The sequence below is a fragment of the Rhinopithecus roxellana genome, chromosome 2, assembly GCF_007565055.1.
Source record: "Rhinopithecus roxellana isolate Shanxi Qingling chromosome 2, ASM756505v1, whole genome shotgun sequence".
Classification (NCBI taxonomy): domain Eukaryota; kingdom Metazoa; phylum Chordata; class Mammalia; order Primates; family Cercopithecidae; genus Rhinopithecus; species Rhinopithecus roxellana.
Window position 1 is genome coordinate 153,516,105 of NC_044550.1, and position 27,778 is coordinate 153,543,882.

A 27,778-nucleotide genomic window follows, 5' to 3' on the forward strand; every position below is an offset into this window, starting at 1 on the left:
AAGATGCTAGTTTTCCCTGCATCTTATCCCTGGGAAAGATGCCAGCTCTATTCCTGCTGAATGGTTATGATTTTGATGGTTTATACCTTGCTTTATTTCTAAGCTATTTTAAATAAGAAAATTGGAAAGGGAAAATTTGAGTAAAAAAAAAAGTGACTGGAAGAAAAGCAATATGAAGCCAGGAATGAGGTCAGTACACTAAATATTCTAGACAGTTGCTACAGACAAGTCACATATTTGGCCAAAGAGAGAAAGAGTTTAATACAGGATATGCCTCAACTGTGCCCTGTTAGAAACTGGCTTTACTGAAGCTATAATAGATCAGAGAGTGCATTGAGAGAAGATATTCCTTCCTCCTTTGCCCTTCATGCCCCAGACTTCGTGCCATACCTGACTGGAGGATTGGGAGGAAGGTGGTGCACCAAGTGGGAAAAGAAAACAGGAAGAACTTGGTAACAAGAACTAAGAAAAGAGGTGGAGAAAAACAGCTCAGAAAGTGCCGGGTCAATAAGGCAGCTGGCTCCCAATATAACCTAAACGTGGATGGGTTATTCAGGTCACAGAAAAGGAAGGCATTTAGCAGCACTTATCAAACTGTAGAAGTTGTTGCAAACTAACATCTCCCTAATTCTATTGAAATTCTTATGATACCATGTAGTCTGCTTTCTGACCTTTGTCAGATTCCTTTATGTCATCTTAGCTTATTTTCCTGGCCAAGTCATACTTGGGAGTTGAGCTCTGTGGAAGGAAGAGGGATTGCTTTAAGCTTGGTTATTGACAGCACATTGTAAGTAACATTGGAGTTCCTAGCAGAAGAGAGCATAATTCTAAGAATATTCAGGAAAAACTGGAGACCATCTTCATGTCTGTATCAAATGACAGTAGTTTGTTTCTCAGTATACTTCACGCATAAAATTGTCACTTTAAATAGAAAAATTAGTCATAGTATGATTGTAGCTCTGATAAGATATATTTGCTTGTAGAAGGGAGCATGAGAAGCAGAAAAGCATGCTAAAGCATTGGGTGAAAGTTTATTTTAAAACCCAATGTTGTCATATTGTCTTTTCTCTGACACACACACACACACACACACACACATCATAGCCATTGCTCAGTATCAAAATAAACTTGCTTTGCTTTCTTCATTGCAGATAAAGCTGTACTCTCTCCAGACAAACCAAACAATCTCTTTACTCACAGTATTTTGTCTTTCCAGGCATCTTATAAACCATTGTTGAAGCAAGTTGTGGAGGAAATATTTCATCCTGAGAGGCCAGATTCCATTGATATTGAACACATGTCTTCAGGCCTCACTGATCTCCTTAAAACTGGATTTAGCATGTTCATGAAGGTAAAGTAACCATGAAGATGTAATCCTGAACGTAGAAATGTTCTCTTTGCTGGGCGCTGGCACCCTGTTAACCCTAGCCAGCACCACACAGATAACATTTGGTATTTTGGCTCTTCTAAAATCAAGGGCAATCTTTATTTTTTGATTACAAGCAGCCTGACCTGCTAGCCTCATACAGCTTCTTCTGACCTGAGCACTATGGTCTTTTCTGGTCAGCACGTGTGGTCTAAGGTGGAGGACACAAGCTCTCTGGGACAGCACTATTGAAACTCTCCTCCTTGCAGTCTATGTTTTCACTTAAAATGAATCCACATAGCACACACTGGTCTTAGTGACAGCCCTTTGCTCTTAATTCTAGAACTGATTATATAGGATGGTGAGTGGCTCTGCTCAGTCCTATGGCTAGCATCACATCAAAACCCACTTGGAAATGACTTTTGGATAAGTGCTAGAATTTATCTGGCTCATATCTGGGGTGGGTCAAAATGACTGACCAGCCCTTGAAGTGGGGATGAAAGGAGGAAAAAGTACACAAATGTGATCTATTTTTAACCTACTGTAGAGTTTCTAAATCTAAAAAGATTTCAATAAGATTACAGGCTGACCTCTCAGTCCATGCCAGGATTTCACTTGTAATAACTCTTGGAAGTAACAGAATGTTTTGCCAGCATCAAAGCATCTTTGAAATCATGAATTAATCTACCTAAGAGATCTGGCCTTTCAGAGTTCAATAAATGCATATTCCAGGAAAACGGTTCCACTCCAAAAGCCAGAGGACAGATGCCAGACAATCAGACTTTAAACCAAGCAGTAAACCTGCTGGAGTGGACCTGCAGGTCTCCTTCCTGCTGTTCCCAATTTTCAGCAACTTCTGTTGCAGTGCCTGATTGGTGCATTTTCCTTCTATATTTTTTAATAAAGCAGTGCAGTCAGCTTCTTCAAAGTGTTTAGGGATTTCTGAGTTGGTATAAGTAGGCCCAGAATTGGTCAGTGTCTCCCTATCCTGAGTAGCCCATCCTGAGTAGCTAGTTGGTATAGAAACTCCCAGAGTAGACACAGTTTCCAACCTTTTCCACTTGAGCATTCTCTTCCTTCATTCACAGGCGTGGCTTTACCCTGAAGAGAGACTAAAATAACAAGTCTAGACTTTCAGAGCCTGGTTAGTAAGGTCTGAGGATGGCCCAATTCCCATGTGTCCTCTCCCAGACAGGCTGCTGTGTCTGTGGTACAGTCAGACCCTGTAGAGGGGGGTCTGACCAAGGGTGCAAATGAAGGCTCCACCCCACCTGCACTCGGAGAGTTGCAGTGTAGGTGACAGGAGGCCCTAACTCTGCTCTTTGTCCACAGATGTTCCACAAAAATAGCTGTTTATTAGCCAAAGGGATCTTTGATCAAATGTGTTCCAGAAACACTGGCTTAAACAACAAATTTGGTTGTTTCTTTGTAGTCCAACATCACAGTGCCTTTAATACACTAATGGACTTTACAATCCTTCCTGAGGAGAATATAGACTATATTATAGAACACAGTTGTGTTGTGTAAGGAATATCCACCTGCATTTTCTGTCACTGTTTCATGAAACAAGAGTGTCACTTGTTGTTCTTGTTGTTGTTGATCATGTTTATTTTGGAGTTTATTTTTTAATGACCCTTTCAAACACTGCAGAGTGTTTTCTACATCGCTTCCTGCTCCACTGTCCTCAAGCAGGCTCTACCTTGGAAGATGTTTAGAACCGTCCTGGGCCAGCACTGGGCTGTTGTGTTTCTCTCCATTTCAAACCCCCAGTGTTAGGGCTCATGACGAAATGCTCCGCCAGCTTAAGACTGATCTCAGAGGGAGGTTTCCAAGTAATGGATTTAAGAAAAAGGAATTTGTGTTCCCCCAGTTCTCCCAGCAGCTGTCAGGATCCATTCCTCAGCCTTTAGCTGTGAGGCCCCAGCTCTCAGTTGCCAGGGCATCTCATCTGTCCATAGGGGGTGGGGAGAGTCCTGGTGGGCTGGCAACAAAGCCCTCTCCACTCCAGCCCCCAAAGGAGAGTCATTTTGTTTGTTTTCTAAATGAGCCTTCTCCGTGGCTGAACCCTCCTACCACTCCACATGGTACAGCAAAGAGTTACCTCTGGCGTATATGTTGGGGTTTGGACAAAATTGGAATGAACTTAAAGAGGAACACCCAGTAGGGCTTTGAGACACTGACTGTAATTTCCGAAAGAGCTACTTCTTTGAGATAGAAGTGAAGCCATCAAGAGAAGATGTCTACCACTCTGCTTTAAGGCCCTCCAGAAGAGGAGGATGCAAGATGCAGATGGAGTCTAACATGGTTATAACCAGTTTACCAGCCTTCTTCGTGTTGTTTTCCATCACCTCTTACTATCCAAAGTTATACAGAGAACCTGTGATCAGTGTGTACCATGGTTCAGCCAAGCTCTTACCATTCATTCTGATATTGATCCTCACGACAGCCTTAGAATGTAGGTCCTATCATTATCCCTGTTTACCAGTGAGGAAACTGAGGCCCAGAAATGTTACGCAGTAGATGTGAACCTCCAGGAGGCTGAGATGGGGTCTTACTCTCCTCTGTTCTCAGGCATTTTCCTAAGAGCACACAGGAAATAGTGACACCAGAATTTTTCCCAAGGTCACTCGTATTCCAAAGCCTAGCTCATAACCACATTTCTTGGCTCCAGGAGGCTGCCAGGCATTTTCTTGGAAGTTAAGTATTCATATGCTCATATGTCATTCATTCTGGTTTCCTTTGTGGTTACTCATTAGCACGACTGCTCTCCCTTTTCAGCATCTATCCAGCTCATGAATAAAATCTATGCCTGGGCTGGTCATCGAGACAGCCAGTGTGAATGAGCTCCCTCAAGGGTCATCTGCTGCTACCTCATCTGCATCTCTGGGACTTGGCCCTGGGACTCATTGGCAACACTCCTCAGGAGAATAAATGTATGCATTGGAGTTGAGTTGCCTCTACAATTGCATGTTCATTGTGTATTAGCTACCAACAGTTATTGCTCATTTCTTTCTTGTCACTTGCTGCCCTGCTCTGTTCTTCTGGAATCTGCTCCCTCCTCCCCTTCTCACTCAAGACCCACCAGTGTTGAGCCAGAAAGACACAAAAAGGCAAAGTCTGCTGAATAAAGTTATCAATGTGGAATCCTTCCCGTGCTTAGGGTGCTGCCAGTAGAAATGGGAGAATTCTAGAGCTTGAAAGGCTCTAGCTGAGCTGCTCATCCATCCCTTTCAGATAGGAATGGTTTCGTGATGGTGCTGACACAGGGACACCCAGAAACAGGGTCTATAGACTGTGCGGGGATGAGAGCAGATGGAGAGGCTGGTGAGAGATGCGCTGGGTAACAGAGCCAGCAGTTACTCCCATGGGGTGTAGAGTGTGTGCCCTCACAGCAGGTGATGGAAGGAACACAGGAGAGCATTGTCCAGGCCCCACGTGGCTTCTTCAGGGCTCTATACATTTTGTTCTTACTTGTATAGCTGCAGTCATATACTGTTTTGTATCTATACATATTAGGTACCTTTCTCCAGGCTGTTTTTCTTCAGACTAGTGTTTTTCTAACTGCACAACTTGATTCACTGCACATTAGTGGATCAAGATATCAGTTCAATGGTTTTGAACAGCATGTTTTACTGAAAAAGAATAGAACAGACTAGATCAGAGTTCACTGCATCTAGCAAGATAAAATAACACAACCCAGTCGCACATAGATACACATGCATGATTTAGATGTTTTCTTATCAAAAGAATGTGAACGCTATCACTGTGAGAATCAGAAAGCTGATTCTTTTCTTTTCTGCATCCTCAGCGGTCTTATTCTTTTCTGCATCCTCAGCAGTCGGCACCTGTATAGGCCTTACAAACAGCAGAGTCTCACCAAAAGTTGGGAGGGTGGTCAGGGTGGACCTGTTTTAGTCCTTATTCAGAAAGTAGCACAGCTCCAAGGCACTGGTTCCTCTTTCCAACTACTGCCCTTAAGCCAAAAGCTTCTATCTCAGTTTCACAGGGGTTGCAAAGTAGCAGCCCCAATCACTCAACTCTAGTGACCCTCAAAGGAGACCCTGACCCTCCTTTCCAGCAGCTACTAAGCAAGGCAAAGCTGGTCATTGCTTCATCTGTAGGTAACCCCAAAGAAGCAGCAGCCCACTCGCTCTTGCCTCGCCCACCCTGCGTTGATGTGCACAAGGGGAAGGAAGCCTGCCTCCACCTCTGTCAAAGAAATCTGATGCTCTCTTCTCCTTTCCACACTGACAGTGTGCAAATCTGTTTCTTCCAACTTCTTTGTTTCTCTAGAGAACAGAACAGAACAGAAGTAAATGGGTGTATTTTGTAGACTGAGAAATTCAAGGAATCAAGAGGAGAAATGTCCTCACAGAGTGGTCACATAGGAGAATGAGTGACACCAAGGGAGACTTGAGGCTCTTTCCTATTTGACATCTTTATTTTTTCAGTTAGATTTTATAAATGATAGACAGCTGTCTCTTTCATGCATTTCTTCCTCATACCATCTACTATAAGCTATGCTAATAGCAATCACTTCATTCTACTGTGTTTGTTTACAACAGCCAGCAGAGAGTAGTGGTAACACATCTGGAGTCACACTATCTGGGTTAGAACCCAAGCTCCACCATTTACTAGCTATGTGACCTTGGGCACATCTCTTAACCTCTTTGTGCCTAAGTTTCATCATCTATAGATCAGGGATGATAATAGCATCTACTTTTGGGGACTATTATGAGAATTAAATCAATGAATGCATATAAAGCACTCAGAACAATGTCTGGCCCATAGTAAGTACTACATAAATATTTGCTATTATTATTTTTATGGGTTTGTATCCCTGCCACACTGTGATGTCTGAAAAGAGCCACCTTGAATACCCTTGTATGCCTGTACATAGCCAGTGCTCAAGTATTTGGGGCACAAAGCCTAATTGTTGGGTGAACAAGTGAATTAAATAGAATAGAATAGATATGCTGCCCCCCCAAAAAGTCACAAACATTTCATATTTCACTACTGATTTGCTCTTGTCAGAAAGACATGGAGTGGGACTTAAATGTTAGACCTAATACCATAAAAACCCTAGAAGAAAATCTAGGTAGTACCATTCAGGACATGGGCATGGGCAAGGACTTCATGTCTAAAACACCAAAAGCAACGGCAGCAAAAGCCAAAATTGACAAATGGGATCTCATTAAACTAAAGAGCTTCTGCACAGCAAAAGAAACTACCACCAGAGTGAACAGGCAACCTACAGAATGGGAGAAAATTTTTGCAATCTACTCATCTGACAAAGGGCTAATATCCAGAATCTACAAAGAACTCAAACAAATTTACAAGAAAAAAACAAACAACCCCATCAAAAAGTGGGCAAAGGATATGAACAGACATTTCTCAAAAGAAGACATTCATACAGCCAACAGACACATGAAAAAATGCTCATCATCGGTGGCCATCAGAGAGATGCAAATCAAAACCACAATGAGATACCATCTCACACCAGTTAGAATGGCAATCATTCAAAAGTCAGGAAACAACAGGTGCTGGAGAGGATGTGGAGAAATAGGAACACTTTCACACTGTTGGTGGGATTGTAAACGAGTTCAACCATTATGGAAAACAGTATGGCAATTCTCAAGGATCTAGAACTAGATGTACCATATGACCCAGCCATCCCACTACTGGGTATATACCCAAAGGATTATAAATCATGCTGCTATAAAGACACATGCACACGCATGTTTATTGCGGCACTATTCACAATAGCAAAGACTTGGAATCAACCCAAATGTCCATCTGTGACAGACTGGATTAAGAAAATGTGGCACATATACACCATGGAATACTATGCAGCCATAAAAAAGGATGAGTTTGTGTCCTTTGTAGGGACATGGATGCAGCTGGAAACCATCATTCTTAGCAAACTATCATAAGAACAGAAAACCAAACACCGCATGTTCTCACTCATAGGTGGGAACTGAACAGTGAGATCACTTGGACTCGGGAAGGGGAACATCACACACTGGGGCCTATCATGGGGAGGGGGGAGGGGGGAGGGATTGCATTGGGAGTTATACATGATATAAATGATGAATTGATGGGTGCTGATGAGTTGATGGGTGCAGCACACCAACATGGCACAAGTATACATATGTAACAAACCTGCACGTTATGCACATGTACCCTAGAACTTAAAGTATAATAAAAAAAAAAAAGAAAGAAAGAAAGAAATTACAAAGTGGACAGCAGAAAAAAAAAAAAAAAAAAAAAGAAAGACATGGAGTGCTGAGTGCTCTTCTTTTGCTGTGCCTATGGGAAGCCATGTTCATAAGGCAGTAATGTGTTTTTCCAGACTCCTCTTTTTCTTTTCCACTGTGAGTAACTTGTTGCGCTCCTCAGTCTTGGGAGACATCGACTGTCCTTCTTGGGGCAAACTGTAGGGAGCCAGTGAAAATCTGGACACATGCCATGACAAGCTGTTTCACAGGAATGGAGGCCAGCAGGGCTAGACCCTGACCAACACAGAGGCAGAAGCCCCAAGCAACTCAGGCCCACAACTCTCCCAGGAGTACTTCAGCAGTGCAGTCTTCACGTACGGGAACTGAGCAAGAGCTCTGCTCTGCAAAGGTTTGCTGCTGCTCCTCGGGCAACCTCAGCACTGCGGGGAAATGGAGACCTCCATTCCAGGTAATTGGAAATGGCTCACAGAACTCAATCTTATTTATGTACATTTTTGCAGGCAGCGAAAGTTAAGAAAAATACCTGTGTGTCTAAGATTATCTGCATCAAACAACTCCTCTATGATAGGAAAGTCAGGGTAGCTGGATTTTGCCTTTACTAGAGTCAGAATTTCATCTGCGTCATATTGCAACTGGTTGAACTTACTTTCTTTGCAGTGTTTAGCTGCATTCCTGTTGAAATCAGATTGTCCAGAGAAGTCTTTCATCTCCACCTGTTCTGGTTATCTATTGCTACATACCGAGTCATCCCAAATCATTGATTTAAAATAGTACTGATCATTCATTTTACTCATGAATCTACACTCTGGGTAGAGCTCAGTAGGGAAGGATTCACCTGCAAGATGGCTCATTCATATAGTCAGAAAGTAGACTCCAAGCGGCAGCTGGCAGCGAGGGGCCTCAGTTTCTCTCCATGTGGGCCTTTTCATGTGGCCAAGATTTCTCACAACATGGCAGCTGCATTCCAAGGGCAGGCATCCTAGGAGAGAGCCAGGATTCAGATGTATTGTATTTTTTGACCTAGCCTCAAATGCCACATAACATCACTTCCACAGCACTGTACTCTATTTGTCAAGGCCATCACAAATGCCAACCCAGGTTCAAGAGGAGGGGACACGCACTTTTCCTCTTGAAAATGGATCAAGAGCATGAGGAGCAGAAAATACTGTCATGGGCACTTTTGGAAAATACAATCTGTACTCCACCTAAATATGTTTGGCTGTCAAGCTGAGCAAGGCAGTGTTTGGCTAATCCTAGGAGTTTTCCCTCCAATCTAGAGGATGGAAAAGTCACTCATGCTTCTAAGCTGATTTCAAAATAAGTGAGCCCAGAAAGGCTTTGTCAATGAAAGGCCTGTTTGCTATTCTTCCATATGTTTTTTAACAATATAATATTTTTAAAATTACTTCCTGATAAGAAACTGAGCTGGGGAACTTTCCTCTCCCAAGTTTGCTCCATCAAGTCCCATAAAGTAAGCCAGATGAGCTGGGGAGAAGAGCAAGTATACCCACTAGATCATTTTTCCAGCAGTTCTGAGAAGTGTTTGAAGTAACTTGATGTACTTCTCAACCAGAGGATAGACTTGCGGTTAGCCACACAGAGCTGTCAGCTTCAAAGGGCAGTGTGTGAAGCCCACTAGGGGGTGGTTCTAGCAAACTAGGGAGAAATAGCTTTGGCAGAACCTGACATTCTTAAAACAGCCTTTTCTCCAAAATCCTTGTGCATGGAATACCTTGAGCTCCTTAGAGGAAAGCTTGATAATGATCTAATAAATAAATCAAAACATACCTTACCCCTCTCCCTACAACATTAATTTAATTTAAAACCAGCATGTCTAATAGGCAGCACTTTTAAAGTGCATTTCTGGAATTTGTGGTTTGGATCTCAATCTCCTGAAAATAATTTATTTTCTATCTACTCCATATGTTTGGACCTCAGCTTGTTTTGACTAAAGGACACGATTTGTCAAGATGTTTTCTCTGCTAAAATTGACATGAGGAGGGTGGGTTTTATCTAATGAAACTGCATGAGGCCCTTTTACCTCCTTTTAAGTGTGCTTTTTAAGATGTTCTTTTTTTGTTCTTTCATTTCTTATGTGGCCATGCTTAATTGGAAAAAATTTTTTAAATTATGAAAAAGACTCACAGAAAGCCCAGTGCTTACCTCTGGGTCCCTTATCTGAGTGGATATGAGTCTCCCATTGCCTTAAGTGGCAACAAAAAGAGGACCACAAGGAGAACTAGAGCAACTGCTCAGGTAGGCTTTGAAAAGCTGCTGGTGTTGAGGGGTAAGAGTTAAAACTCTTTCCATTGGAAGTAAGATGCCAACAAATCGTAATAACTGAACTAAAGGAAAGTTTATTATGAGGCCCATGGGATGTCCTGGGGAACCCAAGGGCAGCAATGCAACAGGCCTCAGGAAGGATTGAGACTAAGAACTGGAAAGCCATCAGGAAACCAGACAGTTCTATGAGACCCATTCTGCCCTGAATAAGAACAGTGCCCTGCATTTTGTAGATTCTCAATAAATAGTATAAATGAATGGTTGAGTAGAGTAGCTATGCCACAGCTTTGACTGAACCTCATCTATCTTCAAGCTTTTGAGGTTAAGCTTCAATTCCCAGGGAAGGGTCTCTAGTTGGCCCACCCTGGGTCAGGGGGCCATTCCAGAACCAATCAACTGTGACTGAAGGACAGGGTCACACTGTGACTGCATGGATGCTAGGACCCTTTCATATGACCATGTGGACAGGGGAGATTGTTGGCTTGTGGATTGGACAGATACCTGCAGAGGAATCTATAACAGGGGTAAAGGATGCTTTGGAATGCAGAACAAAAATCATGGGCTGTCAGTAAAGATTGATGTCAGGTCCTTGGATGGTGAGAGCTGAACATGCCTTGGAGGTCATGTAATCCAGTTACACATTGTTCATATAAGAAAAACAAGACAGGGTGCAGTAGTGCTCCTGTAATTCCAGCTGCTGGGGAGGCTGAGGCAGGAGGATCGCTTGAGCCCAGAAGTTTGAGAGTAGCTTGGGCAACATAGCAAGACCCTGAAAAAAGAAAGAGAAAAAAGAACGACAGAAAGGAAGGAAGGAAGGAAGGAAGGAAGGAAGGAAGGAAGGAAGGAAGGAAGGAAGGAAGGAAGGAAGGAAGGAGGGAGGGAGGGAGGGGGAGGGAGGGAGGGAGGGAGGAAAGAAGGGGGAGGGAGGGAAAGAAAAAGAAAGAAAGAGAAGAAGAAGAAAAGAAGAGAGGAAGGAAGGAAGGAGGAGGAGACAGAGAGAAGAAAGAAAATAAAATATATAAAAACAAGAACATAGAAAAAGAAAGCATTAAGAAAGAAAAAACTAAAGAAGAAAGACAATAAAAAAGCCCGAACAAGAACAAGAAAGAACACCTAAAGAACAAGAAAGAAAAGAAAACGCCCTAAAAAGAAGAAAGAAAGAAGAAATAAAGAAAGAAGGAAGGAAGGAAAGTAGGGAGAGAAAAGAAAAGAAAAGAAAAAAGAAAAGAAAAGAAGCAAGACTCAGAGGGCTGAACTATTGGATTAGGTCCATTGGACTTAAGGACATTTCTGACAAGAGGAAAATATCTCAGTGTTCACATTTGTTGATTAAATGAATACAAATCCTGGAATTCCTCTTTGCAACACTATTTGAAACCATTGTTTCTATTTTTTTTTTCTCAATCATACTCCATGCTATGAAATAGGGTTCAATATTTGCATTACATTAGCTAAACATGATCCATAAGTTCAAGTGAGATAGATTTTGGTATGAACTGTAAAGCAAAAACACAAACTTGATTTTGGCAGTCTGTATATTGCATCTGACAGTGTGCAATGATTGAGAGGCTCTTTTGTATGCTAGTCATTGTTGCGGTTAAGGAAGATATAGAGACAAACCAGGTTCCCTACCTGCCAAAGCACAGCTATATCATGTAGCTTACAGTTTGTTAAGGAGATGGATAAGCAAATTGAGGATTGCGGAGAGAAGAGATAAGTGGTGTGGTGGACGGAATGTGAGGGCACAGAAGAATAGCTCAGTCAGGGAGTCAGAGAAAACTTCCCAGGGGAGCTGGATTTTGCCAGACCAGCAGGAGTTAGGAACTCCGAAGTAATGAAATGCCATCATACATTGAGGTGAGTACAGGCAGTTCCAAATGACTGGAGCTAAGGGTGACATGCAGGGAGCAGAAGAATATGAAGACAGAGATAAGCAGAAACTAGATCCCAGAGGGCTGGAGTTTTGACATTTGACGAGAAACACTGAAGTGCCATTGGATGTTTGCTAGGAATATATAACCAGTTTACATTTTATGAAGTTCACCCTGGCAGCAGTGCATGAGACAGAAACAAGAGCAGACTGACTGGGGCGGGAAGGTGAGAGGATGAAAGTCTAAGGTCAAGTAGGGCCAAGGGACGAGGGGACGAGGATGAAGCCTGCTGGATTCCACAGGACGGGGATTGATGGGATGCAGCCGTAAATGAGTGGAGGCTGTCTAGGACCATTCGTTTAGTTTGGAGTGACTGGATGGACAGTGTTAACATTGTTTCCATCGGGAAGCAGAACTGGAAAAGAAGAAAACTTGCACTTTAGACTTGTTGAATGTAGGAGCCTGAGAGACAGCCTTATAGCTCAGCAGAGCCTGGGCCAGTGTTAGCAATCTGGGGACGCTGGCATGTGTGAGGCATTGAACTATGGACAGGGACAGGGCCACCCAGGGAGGATGTTTGGGAGAAGATCAGGGGCCAGAGGCCAGAGCAGTCAAGAACACAGCTTGTCATGGAGCAAGTCGAGCAAGAGGAGCCCTCCAAGGAGGGAGAGAAGCTAAGAGGGCTTAGAAAGTAGAGGGCAGGGGGGAAGTTTCAGGAAAAAGGAAGCCATCAACTGCAGCAAATGAGGCAGAGAGGTCAAGCTGAACAGCCGACGGGCTCTAGCAGCATGGAAACCTTTTGCAATGGAATTAACTGTAAGTAAAAGTAAGTCCCACAGGCTCTGGTGATTGGCTGATGTTTCTAAAGAACCAAAAGTACAGAGTTTTTGGAGATGAATGCTAATAAAAATGCTTTTCGTTTGAAGAATTTGTGGAGAAAAGGCAGTATGTGGAATGAAAGGTACAACGGTTACAGCTCTGCAGCGAGATGGACTTTGATTTCAACCTCGACCCTACAGCTTACTAGTTCAGCCACTTTGGAGAAGTTATTCCACCTCGTTAAGCCTCTGTGTCTCTGTGTGAAATGGGGCTTCTGCCTACTTCATAGATTCCAAGGCTTGCATAAAGTGATGCTTGTCACTTACCCTCCCCAACCTGATTTTCCTCCATAGCACTCACCACCTTCCTTACTTACTGATTACTTACTTACTTACCCCCTGACTTACTGATTTTATTGACTATCGCTCTCCCTCTGCTAAAATATCAGCTCTGTGACAGCAGGGATTCTTTTCTCTTTGGTTCACTGATGAATCCCTGATGCTTAGAATGGTGTCTGGCCCCACAGTAGTTGGTCAATAAATATTTGTTGAATGGATGAATAAGTGAATAAAACATGAAACATGAAGTGTTCAGAGGGAGTGGCAGTGCTGTTACTAATTCCTGGGGGGAGAAAAGCCATTACCAAGGGCCAACTTCAGTGTCAGCCTGGGTGCTTCTGAGGCTTAGTACCCCTTAAAGCCAAAGCTCCTGTTGAACTGTCTTCCTTCTACAAGGCCCTGTCCATTGTTGTATGACCTGCCCCTTGCCTGTTGTAGGGACAAATGAATCACAAATAAAGAGAAACTGAGTGGAGGAGCACCATGTGGAGGAGGAATCAGGATCCCAAACTCTTAGAGGGCACCTGGAAACTGGAAGCAGCAGCAGAAACCCTTCTTTTGGCAGCCCCAGTGATAGAAGACAATCACAACACATCAGGGGTGCACTCCTCCAAAGGGGTCTCAGCAGCCTCTGCTGCAAAGGCTGAGATGGAGTGGTGTAAGGAAACTGTCTTCTCTCACCAGAACTGATGTCTTAAAATCACAGCCAGCAAAGATTTAGAAAGTGAAAGAAAGAACAGTGACTCGGACTTACTTTATTAATCTGTGCATTTGCAATTGCAGTAGTTATGCTTCAGTCTTTCATCTTCAAAATGCCTTATACCATGAACTAGCATGCAAACAGGGCTTAGTCATGTATGGCCGATTATAAGGAATGTGTTATTCTGATGGAAAAGACTGAAAAGACTCCACTTCCCAACAGTCTGCTGACTTGAACAGCTCCACAAGAAAAGTCTGGTATCAAAACATGAATCTAAACAGAAACCAAAATAACAAACACCAACATGCATTAATTGGACCCATTTATTTGTACCAAAACCAACATTCCCCCCACTCCTTAGCCCCAGGGTATTGTTCTTTGTTGCAGTTTGTTTCTTTTTTTCCCTTTTCATCTGTCAATACATCCTTCCAGGATTCTCCCAATGTACTTTGGATTCCAGACTCTCTTATAGAAAGCATATGTCTTTGGGAACATATTGTACCACGTTCAAGTTCTGGAGCCAATTTATTTCTGTCCCAGGATTAAGTGAGAAACAACAATTGTTTGTAGGGCTGGAAGGAAGATCCGGGTTACTTACTCAGGCAGAAGAACTATGCAAAAAGCAAAAAGGAGAGTTTCTAAGAAAAGAAGGGCCTTTCTTGTTAACTTGCGGATATGATTCATTCCTTCATGTAACTATTTCATTCATGCAACATTTATTGAAAGCTTACCAGGTGCTAAGTACTAAGCACAAACAGGCCAAAACCTACTGGTGTGGTCCACACCGTGTCTATAGCCTGCAGGCCTTTCTTACTGATATGGAAAATCCCCAAGGTGTATAGTTGAGTAAGTATAAGGTAGACTGTTAAGGTCAAGATGATGATTACCTGTGGGGAGGTAGTGACAGGAGTAGGTCATGAGGGGGTCTCTTCAGGGTGCTGGTTTTCTGTTTCTTGGTCTGGGTGCTGGTTACACTGGTTTGTTTACTTTGAAAATTAATGGAGCAGCACACTGGTGATACGCATACACTCAGTAAATTATCATATGTTTAACAGATGTTCCCAAAAACAAATACCAGGTGTTCAGGTATGGCACAAGCCGCCGTGAATGGCTCCAGCAAATAGTGTGTGTGGAGGACATGAAAATAGAGTCATAAACCAGAGCCACATTGTAAAAGCCTTACATGCTAAACTACAGAGTTCGAACTTTATCCTAGAAGTTAGGAGATTCTACGCAGAGAATCTGATCATGTGATGGAGCCGAGAGGTGTTTAAGAGTGTGGCCTCTGGCATTTTGCTCCTGGATCCATTACTGTGCATGAACCTCAATTTCTGCATTTGCAAAATACACTAATAATTGTGTTTGCTTTCTAAGGATATTTTGAGAATTAAGTGAGATAATACCAAAAAAAGTACAATGTTTGCTATATTCAATAACAAATATTTGTATTTTAGAAAACGTACTTGGCAGAAATGAGGAGAATGGATGGGGTATGGCCAAACTGCATAGGGGAGACAAACTAGAAGACTGTAGCAGTGATCTAATGTGGAAGTAATCAAGGAGATGTTGATAATTTTAAGTAGGTAGAATGAATAGAACTTCATCTGGGAGATGAAAGAGACAGCAAAATCTAAGATGCCTCTCATGTGCCTGGCTCAGGTGACTGTGAAGGTGGTGATGCTGTTAAAAATTCAAGAGAAGGAAAGGTTTTGGGGAAAAGATCATGGATCACATATGAAACTTGTCGAGTTCAGAAATCCCAGGAGGTATCGTCCACAGGAGCTGGGTGGTGCTGTCCACAGGAGCTCAACAGAGATGACTGAGCAAAAGACATAGGTTTGAGAGGTACATAAAAAATGAGAAGATGACGTCCTTCAGGGATGTTGCATTGAGTGCAAAGGGCAAGGAGCCAAGGATGGAGCCATAAGTAACAACATTTAAAGGGGGCAGACCAAGAAAGGGAACCTATTAAGAAATCTGAGAAGAAATAATTAGAAGGGTAGAAGGAACCACCTAGAGAAAGTGCTATCATGGTACCTAAGAAGGGTGTCATCAGCTGTGACAAATGCCACAGAAATGTCAGGTTAGATGACAACAAAGGAGTGTCCATTGACTCCTACAATATGAGCCACTGGTGACTCCTGTGAGAGCGATTCCAGGGTACAGCAGGACAAAAGCAGGGTTGCTATGGTGTCTGATATGCAGATTGGAAGAAAGCAGTTGACAAACGTGGTCAGGGAGAAACAGAGGTACAGAGTAGGATGCGGACTTGAGTCTTTTTCTGAAGATGAGAGTGTTTTGAAATTTTTTCCAGTATTCACCACCACCTATTTGGAGGCCATTAGATAGTCCCCCAGTCCTCTCTCTTCTCTCTGTCCTTCCTTTCCTCCTGCCTGCTGCCTTTGCATTCTGAATTTCCTCTTCAGAAGCCAAGGAATAATGACATAACTGGGAACACTTAATGCATCATCCTTTCAAGTGCTTTTAGAATAAGATGTTGAGACATGGGTATAATCAGGCAAGGGAGCCAGAGATCTCAGCTGAGAAAGGAGTTGGGGGGTGGTAAGAGAAAGGGCGTCCTCTTGCCCTGCTCCTCCCCCAGGCACTCCTCTGGACTGCCTGTGACCCACAGATGCGTTGTGATGGGCATGTACACTTATACCTTCATTCCCCCTCTTCTTGCTGGAGGTGAAGCCTGTTACCCACCTTCTGGCTTTGGTGGCCACGCAGGCAGCTGGCAGACTTTTTCCTGCAAGGACTCCATGCATGCTCCATTCTGGCTGGGCCTCCCTGTCCCGCTCCACCCTTCCGGTGACTGATTGTCTCTGGAACTTGGCTCACACTATTTCTCCTGCCCACTCCTCATCAAACCAACTGTGGCTTCCAGATTCAGCTCAAAACATACTGTCTTCAGGAATCCCTTTTTGTCCCCTCAGTGTCTCCATCACTGAGTCTAGTTATTGGTCATTTTGTATTTCCTGAATGGTTACTTTGAGTTATTCTCATTTTAGTATATAAGAATATTTTTGCCTCATTGATGAAATCATAGGGAATCAGGAGGAATTCTCCGCAGCATCTTGTATAGGTTCCATGCAACATGGACCCTCAGCTCAGGCTAGCTTGAAGAAGTTAAGGGCTGTAAGTCTGTACTGTACTGTAAGCACCTTGGGGGGTGGGCCCTGTGCTCTTTCATCCTTGTACACCCTCTGCCTCCACCTACCTACGGCTTTAACTATTATTTCCACAAACATTTATTGAGCACCTATTATGTACCAGAAATTGTACTAGGTAAGCTGGGAATAGCATAAACCAGGAGGATGAGGCTTTTGCTTCATGGAATTTATGTTCTAGTAGAGAAGATGGCCAACAGGTAAACAAATAAATAAACAAATAGAGTAACGACAAGCTGTTTTACATGCTTTGAAGGAAATAAACAGAGCCATGCAACAAAGAATGGGGCACATTTATACTGAGACCTGAAGATTAACAAGAAAGAAAGAAGTTGTCCCTCAGCCTTCTCTTGTTTTTAGTAGCTCCTGCTCCTTTAACTTTTCTTTCAATTAAATCTTTATTGAAAGAGACATAATAAGGAGTTGTGTTATACATTTTCCCAGTCAATGAGTTCGCAGACCACTGGGACATCTGATAGCTAAGAAATCATCATCTCTCTAAGGGCTGTTTATCACACCTGCATAATGGAGGTAGTGACACAGGATTTTTCTCACCCACTTTGCCAACCAGGGACCTCCACAGCCAGCAATGCCCCACTCCCAGGCCTTGCTAGACCCCAGGCTTGCCACAGGAGTTGCCCCACCTACTCGGCCCACTGGGCCATACATGGCTTGTGCACTGGCTCAGCCTGTGGCTAGGCAGACATGCCCCAGCTCACCCATGTTATAGCTTGTACCCACATTCAGCAGTTCCCAAGTTCTTGTCCCATGCCCAAGAAGAACAAGGTCACACTGACAATTGAAAAGTGAGGAGGGTGGAGAGGAATTTTACTGAGCAACAGAACAGCTCTCAGCAGAGAGGGGATGCAAGGGTGGTCCCCAACTGAAGTCACTTGGTTTTGCTCTATGTGTGGCTGTGTCTGGGGCTTTTATGGGCTCAGAATGGGAAGTGCCTGCTGATTGGTTTGCAAGTATGCAAAAAAAGGCTAAAACAAAGTCACCACTGAAAGACAGACATGACAGTGTAAAAAACCAATTAGGGAAGGGTAGGTATATGTAAAATAGGGGAAGGGTAGGGATCAATCAGAGGAAAACACACCAAATGGGAAGACAGGTTCTCAATCCAGTACATGGATTTACCTGGGACTTGTAGTTAGGCTTTAAACTGTCATCAGGTTTCACCAGGGTCCCACCCCTATCTGCCTAGGATTTATCTGCCTCCTGCCACTATCAGTAGTAGTCCTGAGGTTTCTACAGAGGGACAGTGAAGATGGCACCCAGCTGCATCGCACCTGCATCACTGCCATCCATCTGATATTGCTGGTGTTTTGTTTTGCAGGTGAGCCGCCCTCATCCTAGTGACTACGCTGTCCTGATCCTCTTTGTGGTAGGAGGGGTCACAGTCTCTGAAGTGAAAATGGTCAAAGATCTTGTGGCATCATTGAAACCAGGAACCCAGGTACTGAGTCTTCCATGATTTGAACAAGAGCTCAGAGGCAGGGGTGTGACGGATGGGTGAGGGCCCTCCACCCAGGGGTCCCAGTGCCCATCTCCTAGTCTGCCTGCCTATCACCCTCCTGGCTTTGTTCCCTCCCTCCTGCTGCCACCTGTGTCACAATGTCTTCCTGCAGCCAGAACCAGCCCTACATGCCCATACAGGAACAAACAAGTTCCTTTGTTCCCAGTGGTGCAGGACTGGGTCATTTTGATAAAGTCTATCATGACAGATTAAATGCTATGACACCAGGCAAATTAGCTCTAAATGGAAACTCTGTTGTTTGCAAAATAAACTGGGGTAGGGTGGAGTCCGGTGGGGTGAAGGGAGGGAGGAGAGCTCTTCTTTTGTAGCTCTGGGCTTCTGGGGCTAAGGTACTATTATCCCTATTCCTGAATCCTTAGGGTCCTATATTCTCCGATGTCCAATCAGTGTTGAATCACTCAGGAGTTTTCACTGCTCTCTAGGCTCCAGATAATGGAGGGATGACTCCAAGAACCACCTCCCAACTGTGGCAATTAGAGAGTAGAGTCAGAGGAGTGTGGGAAGGAGCATTGTTCAGACAATGACTAGTGTTGTAGCTTTCTTCTCTATACCTCCTGCCAGGCCCCATCCCATCCCCTAAACAAGAAAACTGGCTCTATGGCCCAGCAGTGAAGAACGTAGACCTTTCTATTTTATGGGCCCAAGTTCCAATCCTATCTCTGCCTTTGACTAATCAGGTGATCTGGGAGGGAAAAGCCTTCAGTTTCCTCATTTAGGAAATGGGCCAAGGTGGCTGTGAATCTTAAATCAGAATAGGCTTGAGAATATGCTTCTTAGCACTGTGCCTGGCTCAGAACTCTCAGTCAATGATGGCTGCAGTTATTCCCAGCCGTTTTTGAGCAGTCACCACACTGCTGTGCTGGAGGATTTGAGGCTCACAGAATGAGGCAGCAGGAGCCCAGGGAGAGAGGCTTCTGGAAGAGGAGAACCCCTGCCTCTGGAAGTTCTCCTGTGACTAGGGATGCACAGCCTGTTAAATTGGTAAGATGTAAAACCCTTGCCTTAGTGTGTTCCCCAAAACAGCCCCGAAGCCAGGGATGAGAGAGCAGGTAGTTTACTTGGCAGATGATCCCAAGAAGCAGAAGTGAAGAACTCAGAAAAAAAAAGACAGTGAAGAAGAAAAGCCACAAAACAACACACTGCCAAGCTGGGTATGTTCTGGGTGCGCGGTCCTCCAGGGGCCCCTGAGGAGCTGGTGTTACATGGCTCAGAATTGTCATGCCAGAGGTCAAAGAACCTGGGATGTCTTCCCTTCCACTCTCATCCTCCCAGGTTGAGACTTGACTCTGGGGGTGTTATCTTCCCAGTGCTTTGGGGTTACAGCTTTGTGCCACCTCCTACCTCCACCCACTACTGTACATATCCACACAGCCAGCTCCAGGAGCTGCATCCTTCCCTTTTGTGACATCCTACCTGTTGCTCCGGGCTCTTTCCACATCTCTACCCACCTCCACCATCTATACTGGGAAATGCAGATCTGGACTTCTCCCTGACTACTTCATATTTGCTGGTCTAGTCTCCTCAATCAAATATAAATTCCTTGAGGACAAAGGCTGGGGCTTTCCAGGCCTGAGCAAATGGCAGTGACTCAGTAACCCTTGTAGTTTGAGGGGTTTATTGACTCCAAGAGAACTGGCCTGGTAGGAGCAGTCTGTGTTGTTAGAGTGGCTGAGCTACCAGGTTAAGTCAAGAAGGTCTGGTCCCTACTGGTCTCCAGACACCCAACTGAGGAATGGGACCTGGATACCTAGAGAGCTACAGCAGGCTCTTGAGCAGGGCAGTGACCAGTTTTTGACTATGATCATTCTTCTGTTACTATCACCTGTTATGGTCATAGCTGGTAAGATTTCTGATAAATTTGCAAATTCTGCTTCATTTAACACCCTCCTTGCCAGCAGTGATACGGTTCTGTTTAATGAATGATTGCCTTTTTGAGAAAGACCTCTTTTTTTTTTTCATCAGAAACCACGCTTCTTGCTGCCCCTAACATGGTGAACCAAATTCTTAGCTCTTCAGAACAGTGATGCATTGTAATAGCCTGACAGACATGTTAATCCCTACTCTAAAAGGATAAAATGCAGACATTTTCAAAGCCCTGTGACCTCAGTTTGACAGCAGAGCCCCAGAATCTACAGTGACTTTGCTGCAATCTGACCCTGTGCTCAGTCATCTGCAGGGAGAGCTTCTCAAAGAATTTTGAGCTTAAGGATCAGCCTTGACTGCTACTTGTCCTTTGTGCAAAAAGCTCCTCTGAAGAGTTAAGAGGCCCTAGGAAGATTCCTCAGGCAGCAGGGGAAACAGAAGAGGCATTCTTTATCCTGAAGTCCTTCACTCCACATTTTTGAAAGGAGGTGAATTACCTGGATGTTTGCAGAGTGACACCTGCTGTTGCAGGTCTCCCTTTCTTAGACCTTGACAGACACACAGCTGCCCTGGCCCTACAGCAAACTCTGCAGATATGAGACAGGACCAGCTTCCTGCTTTTTAGAGTGCAGCGGAAATCATGCCTTGCTGCCCTAGCAATACACAAAGTGGCATGCGTGCTAGTTCCAGGGTCTGCTCAGACTCTGACTTCTGTTCAAGAACACATGTGACCTAATTGAAGGGGATAGGTTCTACGGAATCTATACCCAATAGACCGTCTAAGACCTTTGGGCAAGCAAGGGAGTAACCCTCACTTGATCATTGATGTAAACAGCAATAATAGACAGAGCTAGTGCTTCCATTCTGGCTTTACTATCCAGCCTTTACTTGACCATCTCCCAGGATGAGGATTTGTCCCCTCCCACTGCAGCCTGTTTGAGTCTTGGAAGGTATATTAGTCAGGGTTCTCTAGAGGGACAAAACTAATAGGATAAATGTAGATGTAAAGGGGAGTTTATTAAGGAGTATTGACTCACACAGTCAGAAGGTGAGGTCTCACAATAGGCCATCTGCAAGCTAAGGAGCAAGGAAGCCAGTCCAAGTCCAAAAGCTGAAGAACTTGGAGTCCAGTGTTCGAGGGCAGGAAGCATCCAGCATATGAGAAAGATGTAGGCTGGGAGGCTAAGCCAATCTAGTCTTTCCATGTTCTTCTGCCTGTGTTTATTCTGGCTTCACTGGCAGCTGATTAGATTGTGCGCACCCAGATTGAGGGTGGGTCTGCCTTTCCCAGTCCAGTGACTCAAATGTTAATCTCCTTTGGCAACACCCTCACAGACACACCCAGGAACAATACTTTGCATCCTTTAATCTAATCAAGTTGACACTCACTAGTAACCATCACAGAGGGCTTCATTCTTGGTTCTAATATCTCCTCTAGATGAAGCCCAAATCTGCCTCTTTGGTACTGTCACTCAGCAGTGCTGGTTCTAGCTCTTAAGCCACACAGAATTTAAAAGAAAATGAGGTTCATCCCTCTTCCACATGACGATTCTGCAGACATATGGAGATAGCTCCCATGTCCTCCACCAGGTCTTCTCTTCTCCAAACTGAGTATCATCAGTTCCTGTAGCCACCCCACTCTTACCCTGTGACATGGACCTGAATTCCCTGATGATGTGGCAGTTCTCCTCAACCCCAGTTTGTCTCCCTCTCTAGCACTTGATTGTAACCAAAAGCCAAACCTTGGCGTGGACTGATCAGCTCAGAGAAAATTGGGGTCATCTCCTCCTCTCTACCATGACCTACAAAGCCCACATGATCTCACCCCTGCCTACATCTGGGGCTTCTTTTCCTACCACTCTTGTCCTTGCTTATGCCCCTCCAGCCTCAGGATTTTGCATTTTTCAACTATTATATTCTCAGCACCGCAAACAGAGTCTGCCACTTATTGATATTCATGAATGTTAATTGAATGTCCAATACTGAACATTAGAGACTCTACTTATGTCATTCTGACGTAACAGAAAAGCAGCTTTTCTGGAAAAGACCACACAAACCACACCAACCTATTGACTGACACTGACATTACAGACAATTAAAACCACCTTGTCTTCTGTATCTATTGCTATTATTCCAGATCTTCCCTATTCTACTGCTGTGTGGGTGCTTTTTGGATCCATGTACAGGAACTTACAATCATTCCTATTAAGCTGGATTAACTAATGATTCAACAGGCATTTATAGAGTATCTAAAAAGCAAAAAGATGATCTGCTCTTTGCCAGGCATTGTCCTTTATGCTAAGGACAGAACAGTGACCAAGCTAGACACATTCCTACTTTCATGGACCTTCCATTCTACTGGGTAGTAACTGACAATAAACATGGAAGCGCCAGCTCGTGACAAGTGGACAGCAGACATAGATAGGTGCTAGTGTAGAAAAAACCAGGAGAACGAGCTTCTTTTAGATAGCACAGACTCCCATGGAGAAGGCTTTGGATCTGAGATTTGAAAAGCATTCGGGGATCAGCTGTTCAAAGGAAATGAATAGAATCCATTCACAGCACCTCCAGAAATGAATTCTCTTTCACAAAAAGTGGCAAGAATAGCATGAAACATAGGAAACCAGAAACCACATGCCCACCTGCTAGCCTCTGAAGACTTCTCTGCTCTAAAAGGGACATGTTTTCTCCACTCTCCTGCCTGTGGTTGTTGGGAGATGTGCTGATGAGAGAAAATGTGTGCATTGGAGAAGGTCCTCTTTCCTGTCTACTGAAAAGGGATCAAGAGGGCAACCTCCTTCATCCCAAACTGCCACAGACACCAAGTGGGAAATTCCAGGTTTCCCCTGCTCTGATCCACATATGCCTGACACCAGCCTCTCTCCTCACTCACTCAATGCCTACTGTGGGACTCCACGGCCAGACAGCTCTGGCTGGCTGAACTTTGCAGCTGGATGGTAGCCGAGAGGCTAGCAGAAGCCTGTGATTGTAAGAAGAAAATAACAGGGAGGGAACGTCTGAGAAAATACAGGGAACAGCCAGCTCAGAAACAAGAGGAAGGCCAGTGGGCAAGATGACACCCATCCACTGCTTTTCATAGTGAAGCATGCCGCACCCACACTTTCCTGTAGTTCTGCATTTACAGAGTTCAATATTTTTATTTATTTATTTATTTATTTATTTATTTATTTATTTATTTATTTTGAGACAGTCTCGCCCTGTCGCCCAGGTTGGAATGCAGTAGCACAATCTCGGCTCACAGCAACCTCCACCTCCTGGGTTCAAGTGATTCTCCTTCCTCAGCCTCCTGAGTAGCTGGGATTACAGGTGCCCACCACCACTTCCGGTTAATTTTTTGCATTTTTAGTAGAGACGGGGTTTTACCGTGTTGGCCAGGCTGGTCTTGAACTCCTACCTCAAGTGATTCGCCCGCCTTGCCCTCCCAAAGTGCTGGGATTACAGGCGTTAGCCACCATGCCCAACCCAGAGTTGAATATTTAGTGAAGACATACTAATTTTTTTAAAAAAATAGTAGACCCAGAAATATGCTCACACACAGTTTTGCACACAACTTAAGAGGTTCAAGGATCCCTAATCCTGGCTCCACAAACCTGCCTCCAGGTTATTTTAAAATTGATGGGAAGCCCTGGGGAGTCAACAGTGAAAAGATCTGAATCTCATACTTCAGGTCTTCTGAGAGCCTTATAAGCACAGCACAGTGACTCTGGGGCAGTGGTAGTCAGGTCAGATGGTTCCCAGGTTTTTCAGTAAGGCTAATCCACTGTGTCACTGGCTTAATGATACAAACCTTCTGGGTTTAGCACAGGTGTGTGAGTGGGTATGTGTGCATGTGCCTGTACAGCGTGAATACAATATATGCTCCAAAAGCTGCCTATCGAATGAATATGCATGTTGGTGCCTGTGCATATGTGGGTCACTTTGGGGAAGAATCTCCCAAATTTAAAAGAAAAGGGGACAAAAAATGTACCCCTTGCTCCTTTTGATACTGAGTGTTAGAAATCAGGGGGATATGGAATGTAAATCCTGGACTTCCCTGCTTCCTCTGTGTTCAGCAGAAATGGAACAGGAAGATGCTGGCACCTACAAATTATAGCCATGGTCTGGAGCAGCAAAAAGCCCAGAGGGCTGGGTCACTCCTAAGGGCTGGACTGCCCATGTGGAGTTCAAGGCAGGCCTGAGAACAAAGACTGAACATCCCCCTTCTAGCTGGAGTAGAGAGCCAGTGCTGGCCGAAAGCTGCTGGAGGGACTTGGTTCCCTGGCTGATGTCCTCCACCCCGTCTCACAGTCAGCCGGTATATTTTTTTGATGTCAAGTATCTGCTTTGACACAGAGGCTTGTTGTTGATGAATGAGCAGGATCTTCAAACATTCCTTGATAGAACTGCCTGCAGTTAGCAACACGTGCTGACACTTAAGTCATAACTACCCTGCAGCTTGCAGTGTCGTTCAGGCTCTTCGAAAACAATTTTTTGTTTTCATTAAAAACCCCGTTTCTCATATTTGACTGTGAAATTTATTTTTAATCAGCAAAGATTCTCTCCCCACTGGCTGTTTTTGTGGGAGGTGTTCCAGTGGGTGGATGGTGCAGGGCAGGTATGGTGGCTGGGCCAAGCTCTGAGCACTGCAGAGTGCTCTTGAGCGTCCTGGACACCTCTGGCTTGAGAAGGAGGCTGGCCACTGCCGCCAGCCCACTTGGCTATTAGCAGGTGAAAGTGGGGTGGCTAGGAGTTGATGGGTCAGGGGTAAAGTCAGCTGACTCTTCAGCCCTGAATGACAGTCAGGTCTGAGTTGAGAAGAAGTAACAAAAACTACCCCCAGAAAGAAACAGGAGGCGAGAGAGGGAGGGGAAGGAGAAGGAGGAGAAGAAGAGATGGCAGGGACCCTGAAAAGGGGAGAGGGAGAGGAAGCAGGGAAGACCAGGTTTAGGTTCTATGTGCCTCTGATTTCTAATACTGAGAATCAAAAGAAGCATTTTAGAAAATGCAGAGAAAAGTAGCCACATGATGGGCAAGGATTGAACATCACCCATGGGAATTTTCTTCAGTGACCTTGGCTGCCTGAGAAAAGACCAGTTCTCTGAAAGGAATTCTCTAGTGCTTAACTTGTCCACTATCACATGGTTGATGATTATGTTTAAAAACAATTACATGTCATATCTGATCAGCTAATTTCAAACTCTTTTGACTATTTTCTTTTTCATTTTTGAGCATCTTTGTTCCTGTTTAGGGCCCACTTTTTAGAATTTTAGGGTGATCTTAGCCAAATAATGTAGAAATGTTCTAGTAGAATGTGCTTTAAAAATTCTGAAAATGCTCAAAAGTAGCCAATACTAAAAGATGCCTAAGATGCAAACATACTTAAAGACCACCAACTCTTCTATTTCATGCTGTATGTGAAATGTCAGCAGTATGATCCTGCTTGCTCTTCAAAATAGGAATTAGAAACAAGTAAGGTTTTCATCGAATGGAGAGGAAGCACATTTACCTGGAGCTGTCTGAGCATCTTCCACTAGAGCTGCCCTGAGCGAAAACTTCCCGCTGATCATGGCTACACTCCCTGCCTCCTCCACTGCTGTATGGTTTTTGTTCACTCAATCAGGCGCCAACTGACTCAATCAAAGACCTGCTATGTATCAGGCACTGTGCTAAGAAACAATGAAAAGACTCTGTTAAGTTGACAGGGAATACAGTGAGATACCAACAGCCAGGGGACATACTCAGGCTTTGGGGAGGGGTGGTCTGGGAAGGCTTTCTGGAGGGAGTGATGCCTGAACTGATTGCTGAAGGACAATGGAGGAGGGGTCTTTGGGCAGAGTGGGGAGCTCCTCTCCCGGACCAAGAAGCATCCCCAAAGTGCCAGGTGCAAAACTACGAGGAGTTAGGGAGGCTGGAATGTGGGGCTGATTTGGGGGTGTGGAGGCAAGGGCCGGTTCTGAAGCCCTTTGATGCTCTCCGGGAGGGCTGGGCTTACCAGAGGGCAGTGAGGAAGCTGCAGGGATTTTAAGCCTGGTAGTAATACGATCAGATTCACACTTGGGGTCACTGGCTCTGGCAATTCCACTCCCCTGCATCCACCCCATGGCTGCTGTGAGCTGGGTGGAAGGATGCAGCTGGGGATGCACATAATGAGGACAGTGATGGTGACAAAGACAGTCATGGCAGCTGTCATTCTAAGCCCCTCTGGAGCCTGTCATTGTGTCAGATATTTTAGAAGATGTTCACATTGATCCTCACATAATCATGTGGGGTGGGTATCATTCCCACTTTACAGATGAAGAAATTGAGGCTCCATGTGGTTAAGCAACTTCTCCAGGGTCATTCATCTGGCAAGTGGCCCAGCCAGGGTCCAACGCAGACAAGACCCTCCTAAACCTGTGCTCTTAACCACTGTGCTATCCCAAAGCCTCCTGGCCTCAGTCCTGCTGTCTCCCCTCCACGAAGGCCCCCTAACTTACTGCTTGAGAAACCCCTGTTTTCCATCTGTTTCTTTTCACCCCTCCACAGAGCAGACCCCAGACAGCCTCTGGCTGAGCCCTCACAAAGCTATAGACTGATTACTGTTAAATACCTGCTTATTCAGATGTGAGGACTGACCTTACTGTTTCAGCTCAGTGGCAGTAGCCAAATCCACGGTCTCTGTCAGCCATGACTGGAAGCCCAGCACACTACCGGAGAGTGACAGATTCTTTGGGCTCAGTTATTGCTGCTCTGGAAGTCAACACTTTTAGCCTTTTCACTCCAAGTTCCTCAAACCTGCCATGAAGACTTAGCATCCATGGGGATGGAGATGTACTCTAGCCCTCAGGCCCACCCTCACCCCAGCCAGAGAGGAATCCACCATCTTTGCTTTAGAATTAAAGACCCCAAGGGCTAGCAGTGCACTGGAGACCGCCAAGTCACAGCAGGAGGAGAGGGCCCTTTGCATGAACGACTACTGGCCTCTACCACCTTTGAAGAACCTACTTCCAAAGAGTGCGCAATGTTTGTCTTTATGTGTGCATTTAAAAAGATTTCTGAAGAAGGGCTTCTTTTTTTTTTTTTTTTTTTTTGAGACGGAGTTTCACTCTGTTACCTAGGCTGGAGTGCAGTGGCACAATCTCGGCTCACTGCAACTTCCGCCTCTGGGGTTCAAGCAATTTTCCTGCCTCAGCCTACCAAGTAGCTAGGACTGCAGGCGTGCACCGCCACGCCCAGCTAATTTTTGTATTTTTAGTAGAGATGGTGTTTCACCATGTTGCCCAGGCTGGTCTTGAACTCCTGACCTCAGGTGATCTGCCCAAATCGGCCTCCCAAAGTGCTGGGATTACAGGCATGAGCCACCGCACCCAGCTTGAAAAAGGGCTTCTTAATTGTGGTCTGTGAATTCCTAGGAGTTCATTAACCACCCCTAAAACTATAACACAAAATCTTGTATGAACATCTGTATATTTTTCTAGAAAGTTCTTAGCTGTCATAAGATTCAGAAGGAGATCTAGGACCGAATCACAAAACCACAGTACAATAGCAGCTCACAGTTGCTGAGCACTTCCTGTGCTCCACATACATGATCTTATGTAATCCTTGCCATA

General features: G+C 44.5%; 1 protein-coding gene across 2 annotated transcripts in view; it reads left to right on the forward strand.

Annotated features, from left to right (window-relative positions):
• Nucleotides 1–27,778, forward strand: part of SCFD2 (sec1 family domain containing 2) — a 511,989-nt gene that overhangs the window by 480,621 nt on the left and 3,590 nt on the right. For both annotated transcript variants that reach the window (XM_030922437.1, XM_010369016.2), the window contains 2 exons: nt 1,217–1,351; nt 18,126–18,245. In XM_030922437.1, the coding sequence (XP_030778297.1) occupies nt 1,217–1,351; nt 18,126–18,245 (255 nt within the window). The remainder of the gene's footprint in view (nt 1–1,216; nt 1,352–18,125; nt 18,246–27,778) is intronic.